This window comes from Scomber japonicus, chromosome 9 (assembly GCF_027409825.1).
Source record: "Scomber japonicus isolate fScoJap1 chromosome 9, fScoJap1.pri, whole genome shotgun sequence".
Taxonomy (NCBI): Eukaryota; Metazoa; Chordata; class Actinopteri; order Scombriformes; family Scombridae; genus Scomber; species Scomber japonicus.
Window position 1 is genome coordinate 26,911,781 of NC_070586.1, and position 20,711 is coordinate 26,932,491.

General features: G+C 39.0%; 2 protein-coding genes across 7 annotated transcripts; one reads left to right on the forward strand and one right to left on the reverse strand.

Annotated features, from left to right (window-relative positions):
* Positions 1-478: 478 nt before the first annotated feature.
* Positions 479-13,834, reverse strand: kansl3 (KAT8 regulatory NSL complex subunit 3). 6 transcript variants are annotated; one of them, XM_053324759.1, is made up of 22 exons: positions 13,172-13,834; positions 11,678-11,950; positions 11,409-11,579; positions 11,184-11,274; positions 10,728-10,913; positions 10,484-10,615; positions 10,246-10,362; positions 10,057-10,155; positions 8,401-8,472; positions 8,224-8,298; positions 7,942-8,099; positions 7,747-7,810; positions 7,452-7,640; positions 6,642-6,798; positions 6,210-6,287; positions 5,701-5,871; positions 5,185-5,272; positions 4,840-4,967; positions 4,346-4,452; positions 3,387-3,579; positions 2,294-2,404; positions 479-1,481 (listed from the first exon to the last, which is right to left on the reverse strand). In XM_053324759.1, exons 2-21 carry the CDS (start codon positions 11,887-11,889, stop codon positions 2,328-2,330), a joined length of 2,565 nt encoding a protein of 854 aa, XP_053180734.1. In that variant the 5' UTR covers positions 11,890-11,950; positions 13,172-13,834; the 3' UTR covers positions 479-1,481; positions 2,294-2,327. The 6 variants fall into 6 exon arrangements, with proteins under 6 accessions (XP_053180734.1, XP_053180733.1, XP_053180732.1 ...); XM_053324758.1 differs by having other exon boundaries at positions 2,294-2,409; XM_053324757.1 differs by having other exon boundaries at positions 2,294-2,412.
* A 2,942-nt stretch (positions 13,835-16,776) lies between these two features.
* On the forward strand, positions 16,777-18,246 carry LOC128364229 (beta-microseminoprotein A1). The gene is made up of 4 exons (XM_053324771.1): positions 16,777-16,906; positions 17,176-17,263; positions 17,743-17,854; positions 17,966-18,246. Exons 1-4 carry the CDS (start codon positions 16,844-16,846, stop codon positions 18,093-18,095), a joined length of 393 nt encoding a protein of 130 aa, XP_053180746.1. The 5' UTR covers positions 16,777-16,843; the 3' UTR covers positions 18,096-18,246.
* Positions 18,247-20,711: the final 2,465 nt, after the last annotated feature.

Below are 20,711 nucleotides of genomic sequence, written 5' to 3' on the forward strand. Positions count from 1 at the left end.
CAATCTCATCTGACTCCACACACATCAAACTTGCTCTGAGAAGAAAATAAAAAAACCTGAACTGCGATGCTCCAGTCTACACTGTGTACTGGATGGAGACACTTCAGATGGATTGCTTGAATATCTGCTGCTACTGATGACAGGAGAGTATGCCAGCAGCTCTGTTGTTCTCTGTCAGACTGGCATCGGTTATCCTGTCCCCACCTATTACATACAAAGCCTGGTTTATTGAGAGGGAAGAGACACACGCCCCTCTTTATCTTATCAGTCTGCAGCCTATGTGTGGAATTTAAGACAAGATGTCTGCTGAGATGAGTGGGCTGTATTTATGCTGTTGCTGTAAACATGGCAGTATAACTATCAGGCATGACAGTAAGCTCCTTCATTATATTCTCAGCAAGAGGAGAATTTGAGGAAACTCTAAGCTTACATATAAGACCAAATATTTAGATTAGCATACACGCAACACAGTTGAGAACAGGCCTTCTGTTTACTGTGGCGGTTTCAGACAAATAGTCCATATGCAGCATTGAAGTGATGATACAGTGCAGACGAAAAATATTGCCTTCAGTTTAGATCATGGAACATGTGGTTATACAGGACACAAGTACTGTTGATAATAAATAATCATAATAAACGATCATAATGTATTGCGGCTTTTGGAGAGCATAGTGCATATTATTCAGTGAGAGCATTGTACTGCTGCACAATCAACAGCAGGCAGCTTTGACAATATAATGTAGCTTCTGCAATCACCAACTGTAATTTAATTCTTGCTCATAACATATTTTTGGCCCGACAAAGAAAGAGCAATCATCATAATGCATTACTGTAATGATATGGATATAATTACCGTGTATAATTACTGTGATAAATAATATTAAAGCCATAGGAATCATTCAAATGTCTAACAAATATGCTCCAGTGGTTACATCAAAATGCTCTACACACAAGCCGACATCACTGCTAATCATACTTATCTAGGCCTATGCCAAATGAGATGACAAAAGGATTTAAACTTAATGTGCACACAGAAAAAAAAAAGCTTAACATTTCTATCTTATTTTAGTAGAGATGTAGGCACATCTGTCCTTTCGTAGGGCAGCACGGTTGTATTGTCACAGGTTACAGTTTATCCTCGGTACTGTTCTCCCGGGAGGATGGATGATGTTGGATAGCTCAATGTCAGACTTTGCTCGCTGAATTTAAAGGTGTAAGAAGAGGGCAGAAACGTTGTTAAAGCATCATGGTGTCTCAAACACAGCCGACAACAACTGCAGAGGCCTAGTGCAACCAGCGTGACAGGGGAGCCCTCTGGAGGATACGAGACAGGTGCTCTGCGTGTTGTAGGGTAGTGTGTTCATCGCTGCGGGGAGGGTTCAATCCCATCAGCAGGCTGTGGTTCCCAGCTGCCCCTGGCACAGTAGCTACTTGGATCAGGTGTGTCGCCAAATGGAAATCTTGGTCTGAGATTTTCATTGCTGTAAAAGGGGCACATTGAAACTGATTGACATTTGGCTCTAGGACAGATAACATTGGAGTATATACAGTATCTTCTGCAATGATGTGATCTATCTGTTTAACGTTTTCTGAATCCTAGGTACTTTTTGGATGCAACCTCCAATTTAGATAGATTAAGATAATATTTAGCTGAGGAAGAAGGTTCTCTTCTGTAGTTATGGCAGGCTCTTTTTTCCATTACCCATTAAAATCGTACACTGTCATTATACAAGACTGTACAGTGAAAACTGATAATTATAATATCACTTATATACCCAAATCTCATCACTCTGAAACATGGGTGTATCAGTTCAAACAGATGTTGTACTACACATACTTTTCTATTCTTTTCCCTAAATTACAAACTGCAGTTCACTCTTTAACCTAGTTAGTGTAATTTTAAACATTAAGTATGTTTATACATGTAAACATCACACTATATTTTTCAACAGCTTATTTGTGTGTAAAATGTACACTCAGTTTTAAGATACTGTGACACATGGGTGCACTATTAAAGTAAAGAATAATTATTCTTTACTCAATTCACCATTTTAACCTTTTGTAATAGGTCTGCAAATTTAATTGTAACCAGAGGACACAAGTCACTGTGGTTGCCATGGCAGTGAGGATATTTGTAAACTACTCAAATAGACAAATTGCCTTTGGTTGTACGGGAAAAAAATGTGGGCAGTGTGAAAATAGTGTGCCATCACATTAGAGATAACAATAAAATAAAGTTATTAATAAAACATGTCTATATCAGTGAGCCATTAGATAATCAACTGAAAAACACCTTAGGCTCATGGGTCCGAGCTGCCGTCACAGCCTCACCAGCTTGGCTGAGTGATCCCACTCTGCTCGGCTGTGCTCCTCGAAGGGTCACCGTTATAGAAGTGGGGGCTTTCTGCCCTACTGACAACACACAAATAAAAGTGCTCAACACTATCAGACAGACATGATAATCTCTTATATACATTAAAATGATGTTCAATATTTGACTATGCCACAAAAAATGATAAATATGTTGTGATAGAGGCCATTGGAACAACCATTTGTTTTCGTGTTTAGGTTAGCAAGTCAAATTGAAAGCAGGGTGCTGGACACTGAACTTAATGAGGAGTAAAAGCAGATGTGTAGGTGTAGTTGAGTGAGAGGGGTTGGCAATGTGACTGACTGAAACGAAACAAAACAAAAAATAACAGGAGCAATGAAAACATGAGTTTGATTCCAGTTTTTATTGTAACAGGAACAGGGTTTAGGTAATTTCATGTGCTAATGTTATTGCTTCTTAACACATATCAGTACTTGTATGTATGGATATTGTTTGCAGGTGATTTATAATGAAAGGGTTTATCAAACATTACTACATGAAGAGGCAAATAAAAAACAGAAACATAAAAATGACCAAACAGACAAATCTGACACACATCTAGGTATCTTATTAAATTTGGCCACACTGGTTAATCAGTCATTATTGCCTAACTTAACTCACAATTATTTTCTATCATATGGTTTCATATATTTATTATTTTGCATCCATTTCAACATGAACATTATGTGTCAAACATAAACTGGGAACTAAAATTTGGATCTTTTGTTTCCCATATGGCTCTTTCTGAACATGAACATTTGTACAAAACATGTTGTACGTTGCTAATCTGTCCTCAGATGCCGTATAGCTGCACATCTGGCTCTGCAAATCTCACAACAGTCAGATTTCTCCAGGCAAACAATCTACACACGTCGACACAGCTGTCCTCTACGGTCCTCTAGTGCAGCAATCCTCCCTGGCCTACAGAAGTCCTGAACTAGTGTCTCCAAAACAAAGGATGAATGAACCCTGGGCATTCAACGTGGCCGTCGTGTTTTGGCAGTTCGAGACATACCAGCGGTCTGGTTGGTGATATGCGCCAAGCCGGGTAAGCTGCTGGCAAGTTTGGCCAGCCCGCCATTAGTAAGCAGTTGGTGGATGGCAGTGGTTTTAGCCACTCCTCCAGTGGTGACCACAGGCACCGCCCGGAGCAAAGTGCTGCTGCTGGTACCGATGGAGCTCAGGACTTGACCCTGGCCACAAACCGCCTGAGGGTGAAGGAGAAGAAAAACACATATCACTGACATGAATTTCATTTTTGACTCCCAACAGAAAATATACAGTTTGTAACTGCCAGCATCCAGTTATACAACTAACATTCATTGGTAGAAATGAGGACAAAATATTTGAAACCTTATACATGTGTTAGCTGCTTGTGTTGCATTTTATTAATAAACTGGAAACTGAGTGTACTATATTTGTAAATAAATTTGGTGATTTGAGTGGCAAACAAATCCTGTTAGTAGAACAAACCTAATATAAAAAAGCAAGAAAGTAACCCAAATCTGTCAATAGAGATGGATTTACCCACTGTACCTATTCTTTGCTGCTGCACTGAGTTAATTCACCCTTTCACACTATTTATGTGCACAAACCGGTGGTTTTCCCATGTTTTAGCAAACTTGTACTTTGGAAAATGGTTGTCAGTAATACCACCCAACTGATATTAGATTTTTGCTGCCAATGTTGATCCTGATATTAGAGAGTAAAAAAATATCGGTATAAACATATGGATCATAAGGATCAAATATACATAAAATGTTGTCTATATATCTTTAGAATTAAAAAAAAAAAATTGGTGCTTATCAGACAACATATAGGGCGATACTGATATATCTGGGATAGGCCAATATCTTGGTTGAGCTCTAATCAGTGTAGGATACATAACCAATTCTGAATTGATTTGAAATAAGTGAGACCACCAATATGGTCCTTCAAATGTTCATGTTATGTGACTATGTAAGTAAGAAGTACCTGTGTGCTGCCTGTGTTAGCTGCTGTGGAGGGCAAGCTAGGAGCTTTGGTGACGATCTCCTGAAGACTGAAACTTAGACCTTGAAGCAGACTGCTGGCGGAAGGCGCTACAAACAAACACAAAGGCAATGAATCAATGGAGCTGAAATTAGGGTGAAATCAATGCCAAAGAATTGCTACTCTCACAAACCACTCCCCCGCCTCCCACCCCGACAACCTCAACCTAGATGGCACACACAAACACACCTTATGAAAGTCATGTCATGTCCAAAGGGTAAGGTTCAGGACAGTGACAAACAGCGATGGCACAAGAGGTGATCAATGATGATGTTTGCTTGAATATGTTGTCCTCACACACTGTTCTCATCCAGTGTTCAAAGATTTAATGTTACTCTTCAAAATAGTTAGAACTGCACTGTGTGTTGAGGCTACTGCGCTGAGATTAGCTGCACAGTGGAGAGTACAAACAGGCGTGCAGGACAGGACAGAGGTACCTGGGGCAGTAGCCGGTGCTTGCGCCTGGACTGGTGTGGAGGACCCTGACACCATGCAAGGCTGCACGCTGTTGAATGAGCTTGAGCCTGGGGACAGGGCACCAGACACCTCTGAGAGACTACCAGACCTGCAGTGACACACATAACCACCAATCTACTCAAGAGCTACCCCAGCAAGTGCTATTTGGCCATCACTCAGCCCTCAAACTCTGAGTGTACCACTCATGAATCCCTCTGCACCAGACACACACTTTTGTCCAATAAGGTGGGAGTGGGCATGGGTGTAGGTTAGGGGTTTAGCACTCTATACTGATTGTGCCTGTGTAGCTTGGTAGGCTAACTTACCGCTGGCCTGTTAGAAGTCCAGAGAGCTCCTTGGCTCCAGCCACCGTCTGTCCCACAGTAACTGTTAGGGGCTTCCCAGAGACACCCACTGCATGGAAAGATGAGCATATCATGACAGTCTATTATTTAGCTTGGGAGAAAAAAAGGCTTTCTTTGAAAAAGGTTGAAATAATAACCCAGCAGAAGTAGGTCGACATGCATCACAGATCTTGATCTTATTTTTTTATGTGGTGGTGGCTATGGGAAAGACCTACTTTCGCTTTAGCAATATTGCATACCAAACCAACCCATGCTACTGTTATCATTCCATCAAGAGATCTGTATGGATCTGTCTCGCTGTTTAACACCAAAGAGTTATGCCATCCTGTCTACCCACAACTGATTTAATCAATCCACAAGACAACACAGAACCGTATTTGTTTACGCTCATCATTCCAACAAAAAAGCCTAGGCAAAATGTCCCAATGAATGAAGAAAACACAGTCTAATACGCAAGAAAGAGACTTGATTTTGTACCTTCCTGTGTAGCAGAGCCCCCGGTTGACTCGCTTTGGGAAACTATGGTGACCTTGATCTTTGCTCTTTTGGAGGCTTTGCTTGGCGTGGGACTAGGCGTCTGCCTCCTCTTGCCATGGGACCTCAGTTCATCTCTATCCAGGCCCTCCATCTGATCACTAGGCACTGGCACTATATCACACAAACAAACAAACGCACACACAGACACACACCAAATTCATGAGACTGCTGAAGTGACTTGACCCTGTGCCGTTAATCTTTTCTGCAATCCTAGCTTTGGTTGGAAATCTTACATTTCCACTCAACTTCATATTGTCAGTAAGATAAACCTGCTGCTTAAAAAGTGCTCCTCAATATAAAATATACTTTTTTTGTTTAAGAACATGACAATAGGTGTTCAATGAGGAGGAAGCATTTTAGTGTGACATTCATGTAAAATTAGGGCAATGGAAACAAGGAAAGGAATGAAAAGAGAGAGGAAAGAGAAAGAAGGAAGGATAGACACTTACCAAAAATACAAGGAGGGGTGCCAGGAGGAAGATTTTTCCTCACAAGCATGTTTTGTTTCATAAAAGCAGCAAACTGAGCTGGAATGAATTGGAAAAAAGCCAGAAAGGAAAGTTGTAGGAAGAGAAGAGACAGAAGATGAGGAGAGTATTTCAGTCACGTTCCATCTTGCCCCATCAGATGTCGTGACGTGATAATCTGTTTAAAGTTTCATTTACACTCATTTCATCCTGCTCTTACATACCACCCAATCTGCTCTGCTTGTTCACACAGCTTTTGCAAAATTCAACAGAAGTTGAGGTGAATGACTCATTGTAACAAGTTTACATAAACAAGTGGGGTGATTGTGAGAGCTGTGTATGCACAGGATCACTGTGCACATGTAGGTATGTGTGAGTATTCACGGTGCGTTTTCAGTGCAGTGGTGATCTAACCTTGGGCCTGCTTGTGTGTGAGCACTGTGCCAGAGCGCTGCATGTGTGTCTTGAGTAGCTGGGTTGCTGTGATCAGACTGGACTTCTGAGCTGGAGACAGACCAGACGTCTTGGGTTTGGGACTTGAAGTGGGACTGCTGCAGACACTAGACAGATCCTGAAGACAAAGGGAAGAGGAGGAACAGCTGATGAGTAATGATTTATCAGTGTCAGTCCATGACTATGCAGACAGTGCAACCTTTTAATATTCATAAGATTGATGCTTTGATTTTAAAATGTCTGCAGCCAACTGAGTTGGGGTGTGTGGATTAAAATATCCCCCAGGTGTGATGTACAAACTGATTATCATCAATGGAAAGCACAGAGTACATTACAAGAAAGTAGTTTCTGGATTTTTCAATAAAGAGAAGTCATAGATTTAGATCTCATTTTAAGACATTTCTATCCAGGTAACTGAACTCTTTGAGGAAAAGCCTATTAATATGTCTTAACATTTTGAGAGTTTTTAAATGCTGATAAATGGTGGAAGTGAATATCTGCTAAAAAAAAACCCCTCACATTCTGCTGACTGACTGATTTTTACATTATCTGGCACATTTTCCACTCAGCAAAAAGATGACAATAAGTTTTAAGACAATACCATTTCCTCAAAAAAAACAAACAAAAAACAATTCATTAAAAAAGTATTTGAAATACATAACTTACTTGTTGGGTATTTGTACAGTGATATAGTAATCAATAGTTTGTTAGTTCAAGACATCTAAAGAGACGTTTTAGAAATGTCAGCAATTGAAGTTGTTGTTAACTGACCTCTGAACCCGATGGTGAGATGGGGACTCTAAGCGCAGGGGAGGAAGGTCGTCCTCTCTCCATGTCAAAGGGAAACTCTCGTCGAGGCCTCTTCTTCTTCTCTGTGTCCAAGTCCCTCATCTCCCCTGAGCCATGGCCATGGCCCTCTGCTCGTGTGAGGACGCCTGACAAGAAGTCAGCAATCTCATCCTGCAGAACAGTGATGGAAGAGGGAAACACTTTTGACATTAGCTTTGAGGTTTTTTTTCAAAAAGTTCTGTAGGAGTGCCAAAACAAAAAGATTTCAAGGACTAACCTGAATGCAGCGATCCACAATGGTCTGTGTCAGTCCCTCTGATTTCATCTTGGCTGAGTTGATTCTGTGAAAAGAAAACATTTAATGTTCAAATTCTAACTACTTCTACTCCATATAAAACTCTTTACACTATTAGAAAAAAAAGGATACTATATGATTTCTTTCTCCTGAAACTACCAGTCAGATGTGACTGACCTGAGGTTGTCGTCAGCTCCTCCCACCACCACCATGCTGTTGTCTGCCCTCAGTTTCTCTCTGAACTCCTCCATGCCTTCAATGCTGCACTGCAGAGTATTCTGGCCAACCACAAACAACACTGGAGTCTTCATGTCCAGCAGCGGGTCATCCACATCCTGTAAGCCAGTAACACAAAACAAATCCATCACAAGTACAAACTAGAGGCTAATGTTCAGTTAAAAATATAACCATAAAAAGGGGAATTTGCACATCACTGGAAGATGATGCTTTAGGTCTTACCCCTCTTGGCCCATTGACTGTTAGCAGGGGGAATCCAAGACACACCACAGCTGTCAGATACTCCATGAGGGATACCTGTAATTATTCAGTATTAAATTACCTAATGATGCTTCATTTTTCATGGGAGAAAACAGTTTAGACTCACATTAAATCACAATAAGTTACAAGAAGCCTTACATGACACGCAATGAGTGCTCCAGCATTCCAGCCAACCAAGATGATAGGTTTGTGAGGAAAGTGACTGTGAACCTGGAGGTTATAATTATAAGACAATCAATACAGCAGCAGAAACATCATGTGCAAAAAAACAAACAAAACAGTAAAGAAATATTCCACATGGTCCTATTTTATTCCATTTTAGCATCACAGGCAACATGACTAAAGTACCGATGCAACGTTGTAACAACGTAATAAACATCTGAACTGATTTAACAATAGAGATTTTATTATTAGCCCTACCTGTTAAAATAAATACTGTCTGGTACAGACTGAGGTGAGTCATCAAAAAGTATACTATTCAATAAAACCATGTTAAATGTGCACATTAAAAACAATAAACTACATCTGGCTTCATGTATTTTGCATACAACATTAGTTACAACGTTTACATGCACAAACTATTCCAGTTTTTGACCCAATTCCAAAAATGAGCAAAACATTATATTTTCCACTAATATTCCCCTTTACATAGAAGGGGCTTTCAGGGTTTCCCTCTGCTTCATGGGAGTGGGAATAACAGTGTCTCTGCAGGTAGTGAAGTAAACCAGCAAGGTGAAAAACATTAGTGAGCTGGGTCTGATTTATAAGTTATATTGATATGTCTGATATTATAAATGTACAGCTACAGGCACATCCAGTACCATGGTTGTAACCATGATGTTTGTTACTATGATCACTTTGACTAGTAGCCTGGGTAAACCCATGCTCTCTTTCCAGCGACATTGCACTTTGCTCAGAAAGTTAGCATGGCCACCAAGACAAAATTTTCGTCTGAGATAGGAAACCAATCACAGAACGGGGAAGCGGTCTCAAGGCGATGACGACCGTAGAGCGAGTCTGTTTACATCCAGCATGGCGGCCACGGAGGTGCAGCAACCGTTTGAAGCAGCAGTACATTGTGTGCTAAATAAATTGGAAGGCAATTTCACTTTGACAATAGAACAAAAACTTGCGCTACATGATTTGTCCTTCATAAAAAGGATGCGTTCACGCTGCTCCCTACTGGCTCTGAATATGTCAACGTCTATCGTTGATATGATTGGCTGTAAGTTTGTCCAGTAGCGTACAGAAGCATTTGATCGACATTCGTTGATCCTGCCTCAAACACGACGAAATGAACGGCTTCTCGCCAGACCCTACCTCACTTGTAGTAGGGTCTAGCGTTAGCCAGACTATATGACTAGTGTTTTTGGTGCATCACACTGTCACTGTCAGGCTACGCGTCAGGATAATAACCAATCAATCCTCTCTGTCCCTATGATGAAGAAGGCAAGCTCTGTTTTTCCAGTTCACCCTCAACAGTTCTCCACTGTCTTCTCATTGCTCTCGTCTGTCTGTGTTCCTCCGCCAGCATATGTCATTTTTCTTGCACAGGGGTAAACAGGGAGGAGGCTGTGCGTCACTAACTGCGGCACAAAGCCCAACTGAGACGCATAGTCTGAATGCACTGTAGATATGTCCAAAGAATGTTCCTAAAACTGGAATAGTATGGACATATCCAATGTCTTAATCAGAAAATGCTAAATTCAGAATAAGGTCTAATTAAGAGAATCCAAACAGAGTATGATGTAATGTAAACATACCCTCTCTCACACAGAAAAAAAAACATCCTACCTCCATGACCTTGGCTCTGACGGTGCCCAACATGTGTTCTAGACACTGGGTTATGCTAATATTGGCTCCGCTGTTCACATGAGTGTGGACTGGAATTACCTGGTACAGAAAAAGCTGTCATAATCACTTTTCTGAGACAAATCAAAACATGAATTCCCAGTAACATTTGCAGATTTATGTAAGAGAGACCTTTCCCAAACAGGAGAGCTGTGACTGCCAGAATCTCATTCGCCGCGAGGTGGACAGGGCAGGATTAGTTGGACTTGATGGTGCAATTAGGATGAGTGGGGATCCAGGAAGCTTGCTCTGAAACATTGAAGAAAACAAACATGCATTGGTCTGTAATTGCTACAAACTACAAATACCAGCTTAAGAAGGAATATGAATCTTGTCTTTTAAAACTGAAAGTGAATGTTGGAATATATACCGGTTTGTTTTGAGACAGAACTCCAACAGCTGGGTCCCAGGGACGTTTCAGTAACAGCGACAGGGCCTCTGCACTTGGAGCACCAGTCTTTGCGGATGTTGTTAGCAACATTCTGTCAATCAGTGTGGGCAACTTCACAGACACAGACAGGAGGGTAGTAATGAATCAAGAGTCCAAGGCCTTGCACAGATACTGGTGCGCACATTTGACATGAAATATGATCATTCAGTGACAGACAACATACTTTGCTTTTGAGAGTCTGCAGCACATCCAGGTAAGCGGCAAGCATGGCGAGACTCAAGGATTCAATCATGGTGGTATGTAACCATTGCGTCAATTTGGTATCCCAGTTCACACTTGCTAATGCATGCCGCACCTTTCTGGCACACTTGTCCACAGCTATTCGCCGTAAAATCGGCTCATTGGAAGCCTAAGAAAAACAAGATCATGTAACATTTCAATGATTTTGAATGGAATCATTTTTAATTATTCACACCCATGACTTTATTTAATCTACAAAACCCTAAAATAAGACATCTTTAGGCACACATCAGCTGGGCAGTTGGTTTTAATTTCAGTTGTCTTTAGCATTTGACCAGAGGCCACATACTATGGTCAGCAGTAGGTAGTCATAACTTTATAATCTCATTATTAATTTACTCTATGGACTGTGAACACAAATGACATGACCACAACTTACATGTTCATTGGCTAAGCGGGCTAGTCTTTCAGCTTGCAGAGCTTTGAGCACTTTATTGAACAATTTGTTTTGAGCCACTGACCATCCAGTCCTGAAAAACAATAATGATAATGTCAAAACGATGCACTGCAGGTGAATACTTTGTCATAACTTGTATTCAAGATGTGTACACATCATGTATAAGAGTAAATGATAAATCATGGATCACTCCACTTGACTGATTACTTGTTTATATGTTCCTCCCAGTCATCAGGGGGTGGTGGACTATCAGCAACAGTGCGAGCAAACAGGACATGCCGCTCACACTCCTTCATCACACCAAGAGCCTTGTGGTTATCATACAGGGGAACAGGTATAGGTGTGACTGTCTCCACGTCTATTAAAGGATCAGAGTCTCTGTAAAAAAGAAGAAAATATCAAGTTATTGCAACACAGAAAGTGTAGTGTGATATCTAATCAGTTTAGAGATGATGATTAGGAGCTTTCCAACTCACGACAAGGCTTCAGGCTGGCGACGAGGAGTGACAAACAGTGTCCTTGTGGGCCGGGCGCTGCTGGCATCAGGGTGAGCATTCCAGGGCTTGGCATAGCTGTGGTCCAGAAAAACCAAATCTAGCTCTCGTTCGTGAGCCGACAGCTGGAAGAGCAAGGATGTGCCCATTTTTCGTGCTGATATCTGGAAGTCCTTATCGCCACCACGATGCATCCTCTTCCTGGGCCCCAAAGGGCCCTGGATAGGGACTCAACTTCTGAGGATTCAGACCAAACTGGCAGGAAAGATAGGGTGAATTAATTACATTTAAGACACAGTACAACCATTTAATTCATTCTTTCTTCTTTGCTTTCCACCAAGGAAATGCATATTGGTGCTTTCACAAAATATTTACACCATGAGATTTTTGATAATCACCCTAATAATTAGTAATGTCAATTTAATGGCAATGTTGGTAAAGGCAAAGACTAGAACAGCTAAAACAGTCTATTAAGTTCAGAAAATGACAATTTCACTGTAATACAACCTTTAAAATCAGGAAAAGGCAGAACGTATGCCTTATGATGTTACTATATCCACAAAAGACGATGTGTACAGTTGTATCACAATATCAATATAATGTTGAAATATTGTGCAGCCCTAATGAGTAGTTAACAATTATATGACATCTGCTGTGGCTCTAGAGGAGTTTGAGAGACGTGTTTATCAGACAGAGAAGGTCTAACCAAAGACGCCATGAAGGTATATTTTGGAAATTGTAGGCTCCAGCAGGATATTTGGGTTTGACCCACATTAGACTAAAAGCCATGTTATCACAGCCTAATGCATCGATCTTTACGTATTGTAATCTATCCATTACAAGTTCGCAATGAGTGCAATACCAACACTGAAGTAACGATGCGGCTTGAATGTGTGTGACACAAAAAATCGGCCTTCAGAAATCTATTATGATTATCGTTTGAGCGTGGTTAAAGCAAACATGCCAAAATAAATACACTGGTGAATATCTACTGGTTTATTCCACTCGGAAGCAATAAGTTGCATTATAGGGTTTTCAACTGCTGGCCAACACAGGATATTTTTTCAGCTTGGAAACTGGATGGATGTCCTCCTGTTTCCCGAAACTGAATCAATTAAACTACTAACGTAATATACTGACAGAGAGAATGAGCATTTAACTGGCTGATAAGTAATATAATAATTATATTAACTGAGGCACAATCGACGTTTAGACATGCAGGTGCTTTGTCCAGTCAGCGACACCCATTACTGCCATAAACTGGATATTGAGACATTATACTACATAATTCATCCACTTCGAACTTTATATAACGTCTACACCCAACATTAAGCTTAGTGTTGAATTGTACGACTCATTTATGAACTGAAAAGCTCAATATTTATCATTAACATAAAGGCTGGCCTAGCATGCTAACGTTAGCATAGCAACGTGAAAGCTGAGCTAATAAAGGCTCCGGTACGTCCAACGGCTCACCTCACAGCTCCATGTTCACCGACACCGGTTAAACTCCTTTTCTGAGCTAAATAACACCAAACAAAGACGTGTTTCTTCTTAAATCCAACGAGTTACATAAACCGCTAATATTTAGTGCGTGTGTGAGCTTCACTTCCTTTTGTTATGTGAATTGTTGCCATGTTTATGTTCCACATCCGCCTTTTAATGCGCACTAGACACAAGTCGGATAGGCAAGGCTGCATTTCAACAAATCTGGCAACCCACTTTGTGGCGCGTCAGCGACCAACACAAAGCATGGACTGGATTACTTTCTGAAACTGGAAGCCAGGTATGTGATAGCATAGTACCATGAAAACAAAGGCAGAAAGTTATATGGACTGTCAATATATTCATTTTACCGGGAACATTTCTAATCCATTGATCCAAGTTTTCCAAGTCTATCCAATTTATTAAAAATAAGAAATGTGCACATAAAGTTAGTACATGCATTCTTTTTTTAACGAAGATGATGTTATTGCCTACGTATTCTGTTATTTTGTTGTGTTTTATGTGTTTATTTATCAAGCTTGTCTTAACAGTCAGGTGCCCAATTTAGCAGCTAGATTGCTTTTCTTGCTTTAATCATTCCCTCTGTTAATAGGCTACTGGTCATTAGAAGATCCCTTCATGATGCACTTACGATGTAAGACTGCGGTCAAGTGAGCCGGCGTTCGTCTTTCCGTGGTCAAACCAGCCGCACCAAAATTTCAAGTGCGCTCGTATTACATAATGTATGGCAAATACACGTAGTTCACTGATACGGAGCGAGAAAACTTCCGGTTTTCAAAATAAAACGTTATTCCAAGGCAGTAAAAACAGACATGCCAATGTGACAGGCCACATAGTCTAGAAGCTATTGATCTAAAATGCTAATATTTTATTATGAAAAGGCTTGATGATTTCATACTAATTTTTGACAATGGATGACATTTTGCACCTCAAGACTACATTTACTCTCACTGACTTACTATCCAACATGTATCATTTTTGAGAAATTCAGCCTCAAAGTTCCTTCTTTTGCATTGAAAAACGCACTATGTGCAATATTTACTCTACTGTAAAATCCATTTGATCCATAATTTCTGACAGAGGTTCATACACCTGACCCCAGGACCATCCTGACTGTTCACTCACTCACTCTGTATCAAGCATATTTACTATATCATTTTTGAGAAATTCTGCCTCAAAGTTCCTTTTTTTTGCGTTGAAAAACCCACTATGCAATATTTACTCTACTGTAAAATCCCTTTGATCCATAATTTCTGACAAAGGTTCATACACCTGACCCCAGGACCATCCTGACTGTCATCCATTGTCAGAAATTAGCATGAAAGTATCAAGCCTGACGCCATAAGAAAATATTAGCATTTTAGTTCAATAGCTTCTAGACTTTGTGGCCTAATGTCTGAAAATCAGTCTAGGATCACATTGGCATGTCTATTTTTACTGCCTTGGAATAAACGTTTTATTTTGAAAACCGGAAGTTTGCTCGCTCCGTATCAATGAACTACATCCATTTGCCATACATTCTATAATACGGGCGCACTTGAAATGTTGGTGCGGTTGGTTCGGGGTTTGGGCTGGAACTGTGTGGTGGAAAAGCGCCAAATGTGAATTCGTGTTATGACGTACATCAACATATTAAAAATTGTTTTTTCCTACACAGCTGCTGTTTTGCTCAGCAGATCTGGAACAGGTCATGTCAAGTTCAATCTGACCTGTTACCTTGTTTCAACTGCATTCGTTTTCAATAATAGTGATTATAATGATTATAATAATGAAAATGAAAGTAATCCATATTTCATTTAAACACATATATTGTAGTTTTCATGCTTTTACACTCACTAAATGGTTTTGGTTATCTAACAGCCTACAACAGTCAACAAGTTCCTTTATATCAAAAACAATCTCACACAATGTTAATAGCCATCATGAAGATTTTACTCCACATCCACTTAGTGATTTTATCAGCAAGTCAACAAGAAAATCATCTAAACATCTGTGGTTAAAACATCTGTTAATGAATGTGGGTGATTCTTACAGTGTCTCTTATCCACAGCTGTTTATACTGTAGGACTGATATGTAGCAAAGTGACAGCGCTCCTGAATATTAAAGGGAACTCTGATTGGTTTACCGTGTTAAACCCACACGCCTATGATTAATTAGGGGACTTAATTCGACCCTTTTAGACCATGCGCCTGGCGCAGTGACCATTTTTCTGCCGTAAAAATAGCAAAAGTGGATTTGGACACGCCCTGCGCCACGCCATGCGCTATAGATCGTTAAGATAGGGTCCCAAATGTTGCCGATATCCACTTGGCATGACTAACCCAGACTGCTGAGGCCTCATATAAGCTTCAGATAAACTTTTAATGGCATTTTTGCACAAAATAACTATGTGGACACACTGGATTTTGTCTTACATTGAAAGCACATTTGAAGGCAATCTTTTAATAGCCAGTATGAACAGGAGGAATGATTGCAGCAAGCAATCATTCCTCCTGTTCATACTGGCTGTGTTCATTTAGACACCTGACAATTGTTTTAAGACAGACTTGACAAATTGTGAACATGTCCTTTAAATACTCATTAGGTACAGGCTGTGTTTACATATAAATAATTTAATAAATAATTTCAAAGCTTCTTGATCAAGGTTTAGACATTTAACTCTAGTTATGGTTTGTTCAAAGATGTGTGTGTGATCTGTGTCTTGAAAAAAGAGAACTTCTACATTTGAAACAAAATACCTCATTCCTGTTCATGCTCCTACAAAAGAATATGAACGACGGGATCTTTAATTCATCTGTGCACTGATAGTTTTGTGATTATCAGCATTTACATTTAAATAAAAATGTTTTAAAGTTTCTTCATCAAGGTTTAGACACACACACACACACACACACACACACAAACACACACACATACACACACACATGTACACACACACACACACACACACACACACACACACACACACACGCACACACACATGCACACACACACACACACATTTTCTTAATTTGAACCAAATAAAACAATCAACATTTTTTAATAATAAAATTAATAAGACATTTAACTCTAGTTATGGTTTGTTCAAAGACGTTTAATTTACATGAGCTTACTAAGTATTCACGTTTAGTCTGTCATAAAACTCAGGAAATGCCCCCAAATATTAGAACATTAGAACAACAGTGACAACAAACCTGCTATTTCATGTAAAAACATGCACCTTAAGAAATGGTGATTTTTCAAATATAAAAATATGCCCTACCTGAGATATTTAAGAAATGTTTTTGTTGTACCCTGATGTTAAGTTTTGTTTAGTTTTTTTCTATTTAAAAAAAAAACATGTAAGTTTTTTAATGCAAGTACAATTTTGTCTTTTTATGTACACTTTTGTTCTTTGTATTGTGTCTCTATGTGAGCTATATACCAGCAAAAGACAAATGTCCACTTTTGATTGCATATAATGGACAAAGTTTTGTTGATTATTGATTCATATAGGGGGGCTCTTACTGTAAACCACAGGTGACCCCCCCCCCCCACACACACACACACACACACACACACACCCACACCCACACACACTATTTAATTCCAAAGGTCCCTGCTGACACACTGTTTAAAAGACAGAGTCCTTCATTGACCACATGCATTATTTTCAACCTCTTACCTTCACACTTTCAAATCTGACAAGTCTTACTGCAACCATGGTAAGTTTTATTAAGACATTTTGGTTATGGTTTTTGTTGATTGCCTTTTTGACAGAATAAAGTTATAAACCCTTTGAATAAACCCTAACCCTTTGATGGTGAAGAGTGGCTATAAAATCTGATGTCTACTAAAAGTGATAATAATTGCATAATCATATAGTTTTATTAGTTATTGTTACAGAATGATTCATCTGTGTTTCAGAAATATAATACACTGTTCAAATAGAAAATGTAAAAATGTAAAACTTTCTTTCTTTTTCTCTATGAAGAAATACTTGGCTCTGGCTTTGCTGCTATGTTCTCTGCCTTCACTGTCAGATGCTGCCTGCTACAGAAAGGCTGTGAAATTGGAGTTAGGTAAAAGAAACAAGCACACACACACACACACACACACACACACACACACACACACACACACACACACACACACACACACACAGATTTTTCTTTACGATTTGGTTCAGGTACAGGATGTGTATACTATGTAGACTTCCTAGGGTGTTGTGTTTTTGCTTTGTTTTTTTGTTTTGTGGATCTATGTTTTGTGTTGGAGGTCTGGCTTGAGTTGTACGTTATTGCTTTTTTTTTTCTTCACAAAAAAAAAATTTAAATTAAAAATAAAATAAAAAGGAGTTTCCATTTTATTTTATTTTTTAATTTTTTTTAATTTTTTTTGTTTGTGAAGAAAAAAAAGACTGGACAGATACTGAAAAAAAGACACAATGCAACTCATATTCATGTAACTGTAATAATGCAACAGTTATTGTTTTGTATTTGTCTGAACAAAGTAGCAATAAAACAAACAAAAAAAAAAAAAAAGTTCTTTACATCCACAGGCAAGCCCCAGACCCACTGTCAGGATGATGTTGATAAAACATGGCATCCTGTAGGATCTACATGGAGAAACAGTGAATGTATGGACTGTGATTGCACCGAATGTTGCTCTGCGTAAGTTTTCAGATCACAAAACTACAGTGTTTACATGGGGAAACAATTATTTCTGTATATACCTACTTTATTGTTAACTGTATGTTTATTTTATGTTTATGTTTACTGTAGGTATTCTACCCCCAGGCAGTTCCCTGACGACTGTGTGTCAGTGTTTGACTCAGTAGCATGTGCATACATAGTGCACAAGAAGGATGACCCCTCCGTGCAATGTCCAATTTATGCTGCAGTTGGGAAATAATGGAGTCTGATTGTATTTTCTTTTGAGAGAAGCAGATGAGTTCCCTTACTGGATTCTCAGAGCAATGAACATTTTTGTTTAAATGCATGACCAAGAGCTGCTGAAATGTATTGTATGGACATGAAAGTAGAAAAACTCAAACCATTGCAAAGTTGTATGATGTCTTCTGTGGCTCGGGGGGAGGGTTCCAAACATTGATTTGATCAAACAATCCTGATGATGTGATCAGCTTGGGCTTGAGATCTATATTGTTTAACAGAAAGCAAACTTTAGGCATGTGGTTTGAAAGATTTGGGTGTTTAGGAGGCAGGTTCTACTGTTTTTGGAACTTCACTCACACTATCTCAGCCTCTACTTTCACACTTCCTGGGGTCTTCACCTCTGAATATAGAAATGTGTCATCTTGTATGGATGTCATCTGAACTGTGCTGCTTCTCTACTCAGTATACCGAGAGCATTTTTCTTTGCTTGCTCTCTTATTATATGTCAAATCTTAACGTTGTATACTCAGTTTGAGGAGGAGCTGGTCTTACTGTTTTCACAAAGCTGTACAGGGTGGCACACAGTTGTCTTGAAGTCTTAGAAGAATATTGGATTGGGAGGATGAAACAATACTCATTTGGCTTTGAACTAGAGATCCCCTCATCTCATATGCTGCCATTTTAACACACAGTGACACAAGTAGAGAGGGACTAGCAGGGGCCCAGTTTCCAAGATCAAAATCTCATCTCAATCTCATGGAGTTGAAGGCAGAGTTGGAGAGCTTGGTGCAGGAAAGTGAGGAAAAACTTAAGAATATCACTGATGTGTTCAGCCTGTTCACAGGGCAGGAGGAGGCAGCAGAGTACCAAGTGCTAGTAAATGAACTCGAACAGCTTCAAGTAAAGATTACTACACAGAGGGCTATATGTTGCTCATTAACTTTTTGAGAAGAAACAAAAAAAAGGAAAGATAAGAGCAGCAGTAGGGATTACCAGTAAAAGCAGTGGGAAGCAAATAGGTGGGAGGTTGGTGAGGGATGGGGGGGTGACTAGGTACAGCAGAAAGTGTGGGATTGTGGGGGATAAAGGGTTAAGATTACACAAGAAACCATTTTATTTATTTATTTTATTTACTGACACATGACCAGCTACGCATTGGTGATCGTTATGGTACAGTCATTGAACATCTTTTCAGCAGTTGAGATGTATAATTAATATAATCTCTAATAATTAGTGCAATAGACAGGTAAAAAAAGAAAAGAATAATGATAATAATAATAATAATAATTATTATTATTATTATTATAATTATTATTATTATTATAATAACAAATTTAATACAAATATTTTCTATATTCTATTTTTTCTATCCATTTTTATACTAATATTTTGTTATACACATATATTTTATTCTAATACAAAAAGGGGATTTTTAATAGTTAAAAGCAGGAATTCTTGATTCAGGAGGAAAATAAGCCAGTTACTGGAGGTCAAACTTACTTTTCAAATATTTATATATCTATTTATATATCTTTTCATCCTCAAATACTTCCAGTCTTGAAGCCCGAAATCTTTATTTTACAGCTCAACAGCTGCCTCCCCGTAAAAAAAAAAAAAAAAAATCATCAATCAACATTACTGTTTGAGTGAGCCTCATTACATCTAACCTTCAGTTTTAAATTGAAGGTGAAGTAGGTTTAAACCTGTTTAGTTATCTGTGTAATAGCTGCAATTCTAAGTATCTTGTACTCATATCTGTTTCAAGAGTGAGTTCAGATTGTTACAATACTTGAGAAGATTTTCAACAAAAATATTTTAACATTTAACAGTTGTTGCAAATGTCAAATTACTAATGAACTGTCGCACAAAGACATACAATAATCTCATGCTGTTGGTCGGAATTTTATTAACAATATACTGATAACCAGCAGAACCCTTTGAGGTGGTGCTGGTGGTACTGTACTACTCTAGCATTTCTTTTCAATCATTGTGTGCAATTCTTTTCAATTTGAGTTTGAAATGTACCTTTAGAGTATATAACAGTTTACGTTTATTTCTTGTTGTTATTATAAGCACAATTTTATGATCACATATACTTATTTTATTTAAATTAAGTTCAAGTTAACCTATAAGGCAGTGTTAAAGTGTTTTGCACTTAGGACCAAAACTTAGAGTCATAGATATGTATGATGTATAGTTTGTCTAGATGTGGTGTCTCAAATATTATGTCCCCCAAATGTCTGTGCATAATGGTGATCATAATTTAAACTTAAAAATAAAAACGTCTTTCAATATGTTTTAGTCCAATAACACACTCTCTAAAATCTGAATATAATACCGCTCACCATGGAAGTATTTATTATATTGTTGCTGGAAAGGTATTCACAATATCAGGGTCACTGAGTTCATAATCAGGTCTGGTATATTAATAACTGTCACCAGTCACTTATCACCACTAGGTGGCAGGACAAGCCCAGAGATCCTGGTGTTTTATTGTCTTTATCACCTGGAGTGAGAGAGAGAGAGAGACTTTTACAAAGGGTTTGAGAGTTAGACATCCAGTGTCTTGTGATCCAGAGTGATCCAGAGGATCCCTCTGATGCATGGCCTCGTGATAAACTGTATGCAGCTAGAG